General features: G+C 35.8%; 1 protein-coding gene across 1 annotated transcript in view; it reads right to left on the bottom strand.

The window, feature by feature from the left end:
- Positions 1-14,171, bottom strand: part of GABRG1 (gamma-aminobutyric acid type A receptor subunit gamma1) — a 31,491-nt gene extending 17,320 nt beyond the window's left edge. Inside the window, exons 1-2 of the mRNA XM_058803543.1 lie at positions 14,028-14,171; positions 6,401-6,468 (exon numbers count right to left, since the gene is read on the bottom strand). Of these exons, the coding sequence (XP_058659526.1) occupies positions 6,401-6,468; positions 14,028-14,139 (180 nt within the window). The 5' untranslated portion in view covers positions 14,140-14,171. The remainder of the gene's footprint in view (positions 1-6,400; positions 6,469-14,027) is intronic.
- Positions 14,172-15,739: the final 1,568 nt, after the last annotated feature.

Below are 15,739 nucleotides of genomic sequence, written 5' to 3'. Positions count from 1 at the left end.
TGCTTCCAGAGTTTTAATCAGTCAGATTGCTGTAACTGTACAGATAATCACACTGGAGGATGCTATGAGAACATATGCACAGGGTAAGTGGAAATATGGCAAATCATATCTACAGAAGGTGAGGGAGTACAGCAAGACCTACATAGTCACAATTCAGGAAAAAATCTCACTCTTCACATCATAATTTGGCATCTGTGCTAATCTAGTCCTCATTTTGAACATGCAAATTGACAGATGCAAACAACAAAGGCAAGACTTATTTCAATGTTTAGTAGACTATGAACTATCACTAAAATCTTGCCAATAGTGAAAGGATTAGCTAGAAAAGAAACTTAAGCACTACAGCAAAATCTACGCTTTTTATTTCATCAGATTTGGTCATTTGAAGAGAGCATAAGGAGAGGAAGTAGACAAGCTATATACATAATCTATATACATTCTCATGGTAAAAATTATATTAAAAAATTGATTTACTTTTCAACAGAATATTGAATATTTCAGCCAGTAGTTCTCATGAACAAACATTAAACTCTAGAAAAAACTAGAGAACTCAGAACAAAACAAAACTAAAACCGACAACAACTACCAAAAAACACCCAAAACTGAAACAAAAAAACAAACTGAAACAAAAAAAAAACCCAACTAAACAAAAAAAAACCCCATAAAAATAGAAACCAACCACCAGACATGTAAATACATATATATATATATATAAAACCACATGAATAAATGGATTAAGGATTTGGCTTAGAGATTGTCAATAGTGATTTATCTGCTCCATTGACTGTACCTTCTAGAGTAAGCAGCTACATTTACCTTGCGGAAATTAGAGACACTCTAGCCCAAACTGGACTCACAGGCAACTTTAAAAGCAAAGCCTTACATAACTCAGGCATACATGGTTTTGTCATTTCTCTTTATAAGCAAAGGGAATACTTCACCATTCAGTATGGTGCAACTGTTTTCAAAGCAAGGCTAGCTGCACACTTACTGTTTGGTCTTTAATGTACATGGTTTTCCTGCCATGGTTAAAAACCCCAACATTGATGGCAAACAGACTTATCTGTGGCTTGGTTTCTACTCTGCAACTCCTGTAAAATACATGATCCCACATGAAATACAGTATACCTATTTGGTTTTCTGTTTGATGGGGCAGGAATCACCTTCAAACACCAATCATCTGCCACACTATACAAGATAAATAATATATAAGAGCATGTATAGCCATGAAGAACTTCATAAAAGGAGCCTCTACTTCCTTACTAGCCTTACTGATCTTAAGAACATAACCTGCTGTGGGGATAAAACTCTACACTTGAGACACCACTGTTATTCAAAAAGGCAACATCTCAATCAGCATTTTCTGTTTGCTTGTGAATGACACACTTCAATATAGCCCAAGAAAAAGTGTTTTAAATGTGCATTCTCCATGGTGGTCTAAATAAGCACCCAGATGTGAAAGACTCAGTGAAATTTAAAATCGGGCAAAACCAGAATAAAATAGAAGCCAAGGGCAACAGGCAGTGAAGCTGCACTCACTTATCAGCAAAAGCATATTCCATTCCTAAAAACTTGGTCAGTGCAGTCAGCCCTGCTGCCAAGGGAGCAAGGAACGCTCTCTCCAGGGGTAGGGTTACTTTCTTGGTAAACAGTTTGGAGGTGCTGCTGCAGGACAAGGCTTCCAGAGCATTCCCCTGTCAGCAAAGTGAACTTTCTGTAGCACACACCGTGAGGAAAGAAACCCAGCTGTATCTGCCTGGCTTTAGAGAGAAGGAGGTTCTGTGGTGTGAGCCCCCTTGTAGGGGCCAGTGAATTGCAGCAGCTCTCGCTGGTGCACGGCCCAGAGGCAGCCATGGAAACCCCTGTGATAAGAGCCCCTGCTGAGGTCAGCCCCTATCACAACAAGATGTTGTACAACCCCTATCACAGCTACTGCAACAATCAAAGCACACCCTCTGCCTCTTCTCCAAAACCCAGCTCAAATCCAGGCCAGCAGAATTATTCACACAACTGGAATGCAGCACAACGTATGTCCATACAGACAGACAGATAAGGAATTAAAGAACAGGTGTGTAATGCTCCTCAAAATATTTATTTTACAGCTGACACAGAGATAAGAGGTACAGACAAAAAATTAAATGGATCTTGTCTTAGCTGCAGACACAAAGGACACAACACAGCTGAAGAAGACAGAAAGTATTTGGAGAGTTTATTAGGGCACAGCAAGTAAAGATAAACTATACATCAGAACAGAGACATAGTCTGTGCAGCTTTGGGGTGAAAAGAAAGAGTAAAGTGCTGTTTGGGTTATCTTTAACACTAGTAAATACCCTTACCTTCTCAGTGAAGTGCTATGTAATACTTACACTAACATTACTCTTGGTTTAGATCATCTCAGATCATAACTGAACTATGCAGACTCAATATTGCTTATACAGGACACATAACCTCTGCAAGCAGCTGATGGCCTGAATTTAACATAAAAGGCAAGATTTGGAAAGCCAAATTATTGGGGGCATAATTACAGACAGCAACTTTAGCACAACATGAGCTTAATTCTTTGTGATATTTTGTAACCTTCACAGAGGGGGAAAAATAGGAAATGAGCAAAAGGAAAAGTAAGCTTAAACAGAAACAAAATGAGAAACAATGAAGTTGCTTTGCAGACATTTATAGGAAGTTTCTTTCAAGCATAAAGGGCAGCTTGGGAGATACTGATGTAAAAAGTTGAAAGTATGGGAGCAGAAACTAGCAAGTTCTGAGGCAGGAAATGGCCTCTTGAGGAAAAAAAAAAACAACTAAAAATCACTGAGGACAGGTTTTGAAGTACCTTGAAAGTGAAAGGGAACAGTTTATGTGTGAAATCCAATGAAAGAGAAGACAAAAGAAGAACCTGAACAAGAGATCAGTCAGTAGGAAAAGTGGAAAATTCTACCTGTAGGACATCTCTAGATGCAATGAGTGGAGCCAAGCTGCAACTGGAAAGATTACAGAAATACGTAGCGTAACAATGAGGATTTGGACAAGAGTTTTTATGTAATGGGTTAAAAAATAAAGAAATATAAAATCCCTTTGTATTCAGAATTTGCAAGACAAAATTGAGACTACTCCTGGTTCTAAGACCCATCACATCATAGAAAATTTTTAGATTCCAGTCCTCAATGCCATAAATTAATGATTATTCACAGCAACTGAGAGTGAATAAGAGGTGAAAATTTGTAAGCTTTAAAGCTGTAATTCAGTCATATTGAGCTAACAAAACAACTGTGAACACATATTAGTGACACAGGACAGAATTTAGATTCCTTAGAACAAAAGGAGACAGAGAATAACAGGCTATTGACAAAGAAAGGTGTCTAAATTTGTGCATGAAACTTTCAAGAAGAAACAGCACAGGAGAAGAAAAGTGACCGTGGAAGACATTGTGCAGAAGCAACAAAGGAACAGCTGTAGGAAATACATTCACATCAATACTTAAACAGATCAAGTGGTACAAACACAAGAAACTAAGAGACTTTATCACAACACACTGACAGACTGACCACAGGTAAAAAGGAAGCTTTTTCAGAATTGTTGTCTGGCCCTATGCATGTCCACAGCTCAGCACCCCTGCCATTTCTTTAACAAGTTACAGAATCACAGATTAGCCCCGTGCGACTACAGAGCACTTATGTCTGAAAGCTCAGGCACTTCAGAGGCAGTTTGGTTATTGCTCTGGCTGTGAATGCTATGAATCTGAGAAGAAACAAACAGTATTTCCAAACAGTATGCTGGCACACTCTACTGAAATCAGAGGAGTGAAGTAAAAATAAGCAGGAGTTGTAGTAGTAGTACTACTACTACTATATTGATTATTATCATTACTGCCACCATGCCAGCTGTGGCTTAAGTGATGCAGTGGTACAATACAAAACCAGTATTTCCTAAAGCATGAACTAATCTAAGATTTCAGAACAAACCACAGCACAAAAAGACTGCAGCCTTACATAGCAATGCTATTACATGGCTCATAGAAAGCCATACTTTGCAGCAAAGAGCATAGATTTTCCTAGTGACTTGTGTGGAACTTTCAGTACCTCTCCTGGCTTCACACTTATTAAGGGACAATGGGTAAACTGCAGGTGAAAACAGGAAAAACACTGAATGCTGTTTAAAGTGAGGACTGAAAAGATGTCTGTTGTCTGCTTTGGTTTCAGAAGGCTACAGCAACACTTGTGAGTACAGTACAGTACTGTACCTGTATTTTCTGTACAGTAACTGTTCAGCACATTAATTGTACAGTAATTGCATTTTCCCTCACCCCTCACCATTTTTTTCAAATTGATCACAGGAATTGGGACCAGCTGCTGAAAAGAAACTGCTATGCTGTCCCAGTATGAGCAGAATACTGCATGTATTTGGTCAATTCTCCCTGAACAAGAAAGTCTTAGAGGTATTTTCCAATTGCAGTAATCAAATTGCAAGAACCAGATTAATCAATTAAAGCTAATCTTTTTGGAGAATAAAAAAAGAGACAACAATCATTAAATAGTACTTGTGAAGTATTACTCAGTTTCTAGAGTTGGTAACACAAGAAATGCTAGTAGAAATATTTGGTTTGAATTTTAAGTATATTCCATAAAAAAATCCCACAATGCTCAAGGCTACTGAAAAAAAAATTTACTCAGTTGCTGTACATGAACAGCATCCATCAATCTCAAACAGTCATCTGAGTAAGCCAATTAACCATGATCACTTGCAGTGCTGACAGGCACCACAATGATTGGAATCTATCATCTTCCCTACTGAACTAAAAATGTACACTGGGAAAAATAATATAATTCTAACTTCTCTCAAAGAAGTTACAGTACAATAAAAAACAGGTAATATTCAAAGACCCGTTGGTACTTTTGTCCTGTCTTATGAACAAATTGATCACAGAATTCCTGCCATTTGGAAGAGAATCAAACCAAATTGCATGAAGTATATATACTTGAATTTCCAAAAATTTCCATTGCTTGCACACTGAATCCACACAACCTTTAGAAAACCTCACAAATTCTCATGTATGGGCCAAAGTGCATCCTTCATGTTCTTTCATTCAGGAAGCTGCCAATTTTCACAGGAAGATGGTGTGGGAGATGGTGTCAAATATTTTACTGCAGTCTAGATAGAACACAGCCTTTCCCTCATTTACTAAACTGGTCACTTTGTCATAGAAAGAGATTTGGTTGGTCAGCCTGGACCTTACTTTCACAAGTCCATGTTGGCTGGGCTTGATGGCCTGGTAGGCCTGAATGTGCCATGTAACAGCACTTAGCTGCATTTTACATGGCTGTTGCACAATACATAGCACAGACTAGCTCTAAAAGACAGATTCAAAAATCTTTAGATTTAGTATTATAAGCCTAAATACTCTAGTGATCCAGAAACTTGTTTAAAGTATCAAAGTACCACTGGATTTTCCTGCTTGGCTTCCCATCACTGAAAGTTGCTGTTCTCTACCCCCACACGTCTAAACCACAAGATTCTTAATAATAATTGAGAACTACTGCACTCTCAGGAAATGCTCAGAAGCCCTCTGCACTGGCATGCTCTAGCCTCTGAACAAAACTTTTCTCTGTCATGCAAATTCAATACTGTCAGCAATTCGGTAGGGAGGAAGTAAAGGAGGTAAACTCAAAATCACCCAAAGACAAGGCCCCTTCTTAGTCCTGGGCGGAAGTTATGCCAAAAGGCCTTTCTAAAGCCCCCCCCATTTCATACAACACACAACCTAAGAGAACTAAGACAATCCTACATCCCCAACTTCCTCATAAGTGCTGTTACTTCAGTGTTGGTACTGAACAGATGGGTCAGATCTCAAAGGTGTACCACAAACTACGTGAGATGTATTTCTTAACTTCTAGGAAACCAGTCGTGTATACATACACACACTGAAAAGGATACAGAAGACTAAATGGAAAAAGAAGGACAAAAGAGTTAATTCAAATTTTGATTTCTATGAATTTGAAGAAAAACCAAACAAACAAAAAAATCACTTCACTAAAAATATTTTTGTTCAAATACTGTGTCAATTGTTATTTTTCTTAGACTCTGAAGAGTAGCTCCAGGAAATCAAACCAGGCCAGAGACAAACCAGATATGCACAAATATTGTGGAAATGTTCAACACAAACTAAAATAAGGACCTGATACCATGGACTCTGTGTGACCTCACATTTCTAAAAGAAAAACTATTTTTAAAACTACAACAATTTCAGTGCAACTTAATGTATCTCTGTAATAACTACAATCATATCCGACAGCATAAGAATACATAGTAAGAAATAAAGAAAAATTTGAATGAGATTAGAATTATTTCATAATAGTAACCCATATCAACATGCAGATGATATTTTGTGTCAATAATCAGAACTTACCATATTGATTGGGTCAACTGGACCAATGCTGTTAACATAGACATCTGTTTCAATCACCGTAGTTCTCACTAAACAAAATAGTAACCATAATAATTACATATTTCATTAATTCTGTGCATTGTTAGCGCAATTTAATTTATTTAACTAAAAACTGCATCTGGTATTTTTTTATTAGATTCAGAACAATTTAATTTCTGGTTTGTTCATTTTGTGAAGGATCATATATGACTTGGCTGTCTTATTTCATATGACTTTTTAGAAATATCAACTTGAACATTTTAGTTCATAATGCAATCTTCACCTGTGCTTTTTGATCAATATAAGATAGATAAAAAAGGAAAAGAAAAGAAAAAAAATGAAACAAAAAACCCCAAAACTCTCTTCCAACATAAAAATGCAGTCCTAAAAAGAAAACAAGTTTGGAACATTCTTTTCATAAAACAAACCATGAGGTCTGGGACAAATGTGTTTATCAGCTGCAAGGAATCAATATGAAGTGCCTTCTATCAGTTTCTGAGAATATGTAACAGATAAAAAATAACTTTTCACCACAGGCTTCTTCAAGTCATAAAGCTACAGCACACCTAGGGATTACTAATGCTCTTTCATCAGCTTGATTATTACACTGGTTAAAAGACCAAATTGAAAGCTCGTCAATTAAAGTTATTTAAAAGGTAAACATTACCAAAATTATTTTTCTTTAAAAACAGGGTAAACACTCTCACTGGGCAAACAAAAAACCAAAAACTTTTAAAAATGTATTCCAGTACAGAATATACTCTTTACTCTGTGCATTTTCAGAAGGATGCAAAGTCTAAGAGTCCATAAAAGGCACACTTGAAGTACAGGAAGCTCTCATAGCTCATTTTTTATCTCCTAACTGGTTTATACAGAAAAAAGGGCACAAATGAAAGAGGAGAGGACGCATTCTAATTTCATCATTTTACCAAGCATCTTCTGGTTTGTGCTGAAGAACCAGAATGTGGACACAAGAGAATTTATGTCCTTGTACCCAATAGAATGAAGAGGGATAATAATAATAGAGCTCTGCTAGTCCTTTTATGGTATGGCACAATAAAGAAGCATCTCTTTCAAGCTGCAGATAAAAAAAATGGGAAGGTACAAACAAAAAGGCATTTTGATTTCATAGGAGAGGGAGCCTCAGTCATCAGATTTAACTTTTTTATACAGCAAAAGCCAAGGGTTTAACAGCAAACCTAATCTCTGAAAACTTTGACATACAGAAAGCAAGACTGTAACAGTGACATCCTTGCCAACTACAATGACAGGCAAGAGGCATTTCCTAAATATCCCAAGATACTTTTTCCCTGCCAAGCTCACTTGGGAGGAAATTTGCCCTGATTCCAAATCTGGTTAATGGTGTGAACATAAGCCTGACAGAAAGACACATTAGTGAGGCTGCACAAAGGATTTTCTGTATGACCACAGAGCACAGAGTCACTTGATCACCATACCATCCCCAGCATGCTTCAGAGAAAGTTTAAACAGATTCTGGAAACCAATTTATCTCCTAGGAGAAAAAATAAGTACTTCCTGCAATGATAATTATGGTCCCGTCCAACTCAAAATATTCTGTAATTCTGTTATTCTTTGATTCTGAGCTGCAAATGTTTCCAATTTCTGCAGAGCTCATAAAGGAAGGGAGACAACAAAAGGACCCATACACACAGACTGAAATATCAGAGTAAGAAGAAAGTTCATAATGTATGTATTTAGTCATATGTATGACGAAATCCTTTAGACATATATCACATTCTGCAAATGGATATCCTCTTCCTTTAATTTTCAATCCTATTTATTTTTATAACAGCAGCCCCACTGCTAGAGCAGAACACAAGGAGGTGGATCAAAGTGTATCTTGCCTTATTCCTCAAGTAATGTTGAATAATTCATTGAAATACAACTCACAGAATTCCTTCTCCTCCCCCTCCTTTTTTTACCCTCTCAATTCCAGTTATACTGAAGGAGCTGAATACTCTGCAGGTGCAGCCACCCCCTTTCCAATAGTCTTTGTGTCATCCGCCAGCTTTACTATAGAAATGAATTACTAAAATAATTCAAAATATCATTATTCTTGATCAAAAATTTCCCATGAGACCACACTATAGATATCCCAGCCACTGGGATGTTTATTAACAACTAAATGTCAAGCTCTGTCAGTGACACAGTTTTTAATGGAGGCTGTGCCAATTTTAAGAAATTCATACTTGCATCGTGCAGTACTTCACCTGCCACAAGGGCTTTCCTGTGGTGAGCCACTCAGCTAATTTTGCCATTTCCATACTGCTCTGAGTAAGATTATAAGAAGTATTAAGAGCCAGAGAACAGTTTAAAAATCTGCCTCTGTTAAAATTATTGTAATTGACATAAATGATCCAGAGAGAGAAACTCAAATTGAGGATTGGAAGAAGCTTATTTTGTTACCTTAGTTCTTCTGTATGGTACAGAAAAATGTACTTCTTACAGAAAAATGTACTTCTGATTTAGAAGGATTAACTAATACTTCTTGTGTTCTTGAACTAGAAGTGGTAACAGTTCATAAAAATGACAAATGCTGAAGGAAAATACCTTCTTGATACTTTGAGAGAACAAATTGAGAAGATTTTCTGACCCTGGCTGCTTCCTATTATACTCTAAAACTTGCTATCAGCCCTGAAAACACAAGTAAGAAGAAGGCTATTTAACACATCCTGCATGAAGTGCAGAGCAGCAGTGTTCTAAACAAGGGGAGAAAGGGCTTGAACACTTTAAATATTTAAACTGAAAGACAGGATGATGCAGGCTAGAGTAAAGCAAGAAGGTGAGAGTGCATATTCAAGAGGAAGGGGGAAACAGAGAAAGAAGAGCAAAAAGGAGCAGCCGACCATAAGGTCAGCTTCTAATGCAGCTGCAGCACACAGGGAACCTGTTTGGCAAGCCCAGTCTAGAGAGATATACTCACTTTCTGATTTCCTGCTTTGACTTTTTTTTTCACTAGACTAAACTTCTTCTGGGTTTAAAAAGTTTTGAAAAATGTTTATTCCTCATAAGAAAAATCATAGCAATAAAAATCTATCTCAATAATTGACAAATTATTTTAGTAATTGACCCTGATATTTAAAGTGCCTGGTTTTTAGCCTATACTTTTGTGGGCTCAATTTTCAGCTTTTAATATTTGATATATCTCTTATTGCTACACTTAAGAGCTCTTCTTATCAGCTATTCTCATTCTATAAACATCTATTTCCTGACACAAATAATAATCATTATTGTAAAAGTCTAGAACATTGCACTTTTTATTCCTTAATTCTGCTATTTTCACTCCTCCAATCCATTCAATACATTAACCTAGAGCATGGTAGTCCACCTAAATTCACTAACCCCATAGTTTACCACAATTCCCTCATTTTCTAATGAAGGTTTAAGTCACATCACTTTTGTTTTTAATTAATACTTCTTATGCTCTTTAACTAAGACCACTTTTGTAACTTCATCCTGGCTTATTTTCTTTGAGCATGTTTTCTCTAACTCCTCAATACTTGCCTAAAGAAGCATCCCCTATAGTGATAAGGTATTTATTCAGCAAATAAATTCGGTGGGTACCCTATGCAGAAATAACAGAGTCCTTCAATTTGTAATAGCTTTTAATGGAACAATACAATTCTAAGAATCAGCTATCTAAGATTATTACTTAAATGGCTATTTATATTGAAAATTTAGTCTCAAGCGTCTACAGCAGGCTTCCAGGTCAACCTCTGAAGAATTTTTTCAAAGTGATTTTGATGAAGGCAGAGGTCTGTTCTCTAAACTTTTTATACTTCTACTTAAAAGAAATTCATCTTTTGCAGATACTCCTACCCCACCATTTTTATAATTTCCATGATTTTCTATGCAGTGCACACGTCCAATACCTTCAACATTCCCTGAATATGTGATTCTACATTTTGCTCTTGTATTTTGATTTTCTTCAATTCTTGGAAAATATTCTTAAAATACATCTCTCTCTAACTTTCCTTGCTATTTTCCTGCTTGTTTTGCTGTCTGGAATAAAATTAAAAAACTTTCCAAAGAGTGTTAAAATGAGAATGCAAAAGCAAGTCCTTAATGCAAAGCATTCACAGTGGCACAATATGGCAATATGCACATGTGCTACAGTATTTCTACAATTTTTATAAGGTTATTTAACTAGTATATCTGAGAAATATTGTCTAATTAGAAGCACAGTTGGCTAGGTAATTTCCCCCAGGTCCTGCCCCATTGGAGCTCCTTGATCTTTTAACCCTCTACATTATTGTATCTACAATGTATGGTGCAAAACAAAGTGTCCTTGCTAGACTAATAAACAGAATTCCAAGAATGTATTACTAAGAGTTTGTTGAAAGATGGGAGAAGTCAGGAAAAGTACTAAAACTTATAACTATGCATTAACAGTCTGCAAAGTTACAAATATATGAAAAATATATAAAAATCTTTAGGCATCATTTTGAGCTTATTACTTTTCTGCCTATTTCATACTTTCATCACTGCTACACTAGGAGCACCTCTTCAACAGAATACTTTCTAATACATTTATTTTTTGAGAATTAGCACTTCAGTTTGAAAGCCCTGTATTTTCCATGTATTCCTGATGTCTCTTAGAACATGACTATTCATATTAGTGCACTTGAGAGATGTAATTATTTACCCGTGTTCTGCTTATGGGGCAATAACAACAATCCACATTTCTCTAGGTATCCAATTTTTCTACATCCATGAGCAATTATCCTTAAATTCCCACCCAATTATCCCAAATTCTTAAGATTTCCATCAATGATGAGTTGTCTTAAACTGTTAATGAAAACACTCACTAAAGTTGTAGATATGTGATGACTGTTTCCTATTTTTAATTAATATTTCAGATAGTGCAGTTGTATTTTGCACATATACGCATCACTGCTGGAAAAAATTATCTGTACATTGATAGGATAATATTAATAGATCAGTGCCCATAGGATGAGAGGGGTAAAAAATGAGAAGCCAGAATTCTTTCCTTTAAAAAGGACAGTTCAAAAACAATAGTGACGTTGATGCGGGGCTAGAGGTGAAACAGTATGGTTATAAAATCATGCACCCAGAAGGTAATGTTACAGTGAGAATAATACTGCTTCATTAGTATATCAACACTCCAATGTTGTATCTGTAATTAAACATATTTATACCACAGATAGGAGACTTTATCTGATAACTACTATTACTTAATACTGAGTAGAAGAATGATAGAACATTTATGCTCCAAACACTTCAAGCCTACTACATAACTTGAATTAAAGGCTAGTAAGATTACTAAACATAACAAAGGGTAGAAGAAATTACTACAACTCATAGTTATTTGAATGAGACAAGCAGAAAATTACAGAATGGTTTTCCCCTATTAAATTTCAGTATTGCGTCCAAAATGCCAATTTTCATTTGGCTCTCCTTTAGCATGTCCCTCAACTAACTGCATGTTTAACAATGAAACTCTTATCTCACTGCGAGATGCTGAAATTCTGTGTCAACACCAGGAAGAAAACTAAATTCTGCCCGGGGATTCAAACCCAAAAATCCAAGTTCAAAACAAAAAAAATGTTGCTATTGTAAATGAGCTTTGTAATTCAATCATAAGAACGTTCAGTGGGATTCTAATGTTTTGAAAGATAATGAAAATTCCAGTTCAATAACCTTGTTGTACAAGAACTGACACACACTCTGAAGAAAGGAATCTGACACCAGATTTTATCCACATACTTGAAGCAGATTAAGATGAATAAACTATAGTCTGATTTTGTTTTTCTGTCTGTCAAATATCTGCTGCAGTTTCCAAACAACTGGACAGAATGCAGAGCTTTCAACTGAAGTCAGAAATTTCATCTTATGTTGTCCAAAATTTCTTCCTTGTGGCAGAATCATGCTTAACATTTCTTCAAATACCCCCAAATGTTTCCTTTTTTCATTACTCTGGCTGATTATTCATGAACTTTATGTTCTAGTATAGTGGATGGATGCAGGGCCCAGATAGCAATGTCATATAGGTACAGAACTTTTGAGAAGAGGTACATTTATGAGAGAGAAGTTAGAACTAAGCGTCTCCTTTTGGGAACTGATATTTTGAATCCGAGAAGCTGCACATTGAGTTACTCACAGAAACACAATTCTTGTCCTATCAAGACTCAGAACATAGCCATGAAAATAAAGTTAAGAATAACATCAAAATTCTTCCATGCCCATCTAAATGCATTTGACATGTCAGAATAAATTCCTCCTCTGTATTTGTTCCATTTACTTGTAAGTTTTATGGGGAGAGAAGAGAAAGAGAATTCTCTTTTGTTTCATCCCCACCTACAAGCTAATCATTAGAAGGAATCCTAGAAGAGACAGTTTATTTCCTCATAATCACTTTTCTGTCTGTTGCATCAAATGGGGAAAAACCAACAGTAAGCTATACATTTGTCACACATTGAGAATTTAAGGAAAAACATGCTGGAGGACTTTTCGTGTTGCCTAAATGTTTTTAGTAATTCAATTAAATGAACATGAAGGAAAAGACTCAAACCAAACTTTATGAGATTCATATGTGATTATATTATGACAGGGAGAGAATTATTGCCTTTCAACACCTCTAAGATAACAGTCACCAATAAAACAGAACTAATAAGTTTGGGGAAGAAAACAATTTGTCAGAAGCTTTCAAAGGAAGATGCTTAATTTGAGATTGTGTCTTTTTCTTCCCCTACATAAATGAAACAGGTCTAGATTGTTGTTTGAAGTATAAACAGCTTACAGACTTACATGGCATTCCTTTGATAAGGAGTGCCAGGTACATCACAAATACTTATGTCCTCCACCTCTTCCTTCACATTTCAGGAAACAAACTCAGAGAAAATATATTGCTTTTTTATTTGATCCTGCATGCAAGGAGCTGGCAAGGTTTCATGTACTACATGTTTTCAAAACATGATTCTTCCAAATATTTATGCTTAATAGTTATATGCAAATTGATGCTTTGACTATTGAAAGATGCAGCCTTCATATAGCTGCAAAGTTTGATCTATAGCAATGCAGTTTTCCTTCCTATATTCCACTTAAAAATGGGTGCTAAGTTATATTTTTAGACTCCTGGGTTTTTTTTCAAAATCTCAGCTAAGGGAAGAAGACAATTGAGTTGAGCTATATTTGCTCAAAATAGACACAACGAATTTCACAGAGTAAGAATAAAATTTCTAGGGATAATGCTTTAATGAAGTCCTAAAGACTTAAGATCAATTCTTGAAATGGCCATGGCTGGTTTATATCTACGGTTCTTTCTGACAGAAGATTTTTGTTAAACAAAGAAAATTATAATTGCCTTTCAGTGATTAATTACAGATTGCTCACTGTCCCCCAAAACCAGTACCTTCCATAAGAAAAAAATATTATAAATAGAAGATGAGGTCTTATCTTGTATAGAACAATTTTTTACTAGTTCCAGAAAAATGACTGCATTTTATTACTCTTATATTTAGCTTGCTATATTGAGTTTTGCAACAAGCATAGTTTTGCCATCTTTGACAAAATGCACACCATCTCTAGTTCACATTTTCTAGTAAACTGAATCATTTTATGAGCTTACCCCCAATATCTGGCCGAAGCTTATTGTCATATCCTTGAAGCAAGGAGTCCAGGATGTGAGTTACATCACCACCATGAATCTTTGGTGCAAGGACCCATGTTTTATTCACCATTAGATCTTCATCATCCTCATCATCTGCTTTATCAGCTCTATGTTGCGTGATTAAAAAAAAAAAGGAAATCAAAATTGGGAAAAACACAAGTCACGGTGAAACTGAATACACAAGAGTTGGAGAAGAAAGAGATAAAAATATTGAACACCATTTAGAATAGTTTGTGCAAACATAAATGCATTCTCGTGCCAGAAGAAAGAAGCAGGCCCTTATTTACTATATATATATATATATATATATATATATATATATATATATATATATATATAAATATTTACCAACATTTTGTTTTAGGATGGTGGAGAGTGTAAATGTTAATAGAGGCATCCACACATCACCCATATAGAAAAACTCAAGCCATGAGTCAAACCCACAAAGGCAGCAGCAGCCATCAGCTTACTGTCAGCCTTTTCCTGTTTTAAAACAAAAGTATAATTCCAAAGCTTTTCCCTACATGCATTTCTTTCTCAAGCAATGCTGCTCATATTTCTAAGAGATGCTTAATCTTCATAATAGCATATCTATTGTATGCTATTTTAAAAAGCATCAACAGAATCTCCTTCCTAGTAGACTCTGTTATATGATGTAAAAAAATAAAACTTGCATTCTGATTAAACTCCATTCACATTTTAAGCAAGCAAACATTACATCCATGTGCTACAACTAAGCATTAGGAGAAGCAGAAGCTGCAGACATATGCCAATTACGTCTCTGAATGTATACATGGTATAGTTAACTCAAAGGAATGGTACTCCATTTTCAGATCATTTATTAGCTACCTATTTTATCAAGATGAAACAATTGTACAAGGAAAATAATTACATATTCATTTATTACCTATCTTTTAATTAGATAAGCAGCAATAGATAGTGAATCCCTAGATCATTAAAAAAAATTGCAATACCTTGGTTGCATCTGCAAATTCACTCAGATATCACCAAAAGGTCAAAGAATGCCTGAAAGTAGTTTTCTTTCCATTTCAATCAAATGAGTATGGACTTCAATATTCCTCCAGTGCTAAAAACTGCTATCTATATTACTCATCTAGTTTATTTCAAGGAAATGCTATGGGCTTGAGGTCAAGCAAACTGCTTGAGACTGACAGCAGTAACTAACAGTCACACAACCTACCTTCACAAATGGGCACTGGCTAGCAATTACAGAAAATATGCAGCCCCTATAAATCAGATCCAATGTTAACACAAGCACAATATTCCAGTAAAAGAAAATAATTAAATTACTATCCTTGTGACAATTCCCATTGTATATCAAAACTAAAAATGTTACTGCTTTATTAAGGGCTTCTAAATTACACGGACATATGCTGCCCTAGAAACTAAGAGCGGAAATTTTCAGCAAATTTACCACAGGAAAGAAGACCACCAGTATGTTCCATGTGAAGAAAGGACAGAAAAAGTCAGGAAAGGACAGAGTGAGATAAGGCATGCCTGCCTTTTATTGCAGCCCTTTGTGGAAATGCCTCAAACCAGTCTGTAATAGAAAGGCCTTGCATCACCTCTTGGATAACACTAGCAAGTCTCACTGAAAATCAAAACTGTCATGGCCGTGGAAACTCTCAGTGGTTTTGGCATGCCTGCTT

The sequence above is a fragment of the Ammospiza caudacuta genome, chromosome 4, assembly GCF_027887145.1.
Source record: "Ammospiza caudacuta isolate bAmmCau1 chromosome 4, bAmmCau1.pri, whole genome shotgun sequence".
NCBI lineage: Eukaryota > Metazoa > Chordata > Aves > Passeriformes > Passerellidae > Ammospiza > Ammospiza caudacuta.
This window is presented reverse-complemented; position numbering and strand designations above follow the sequence as displayed.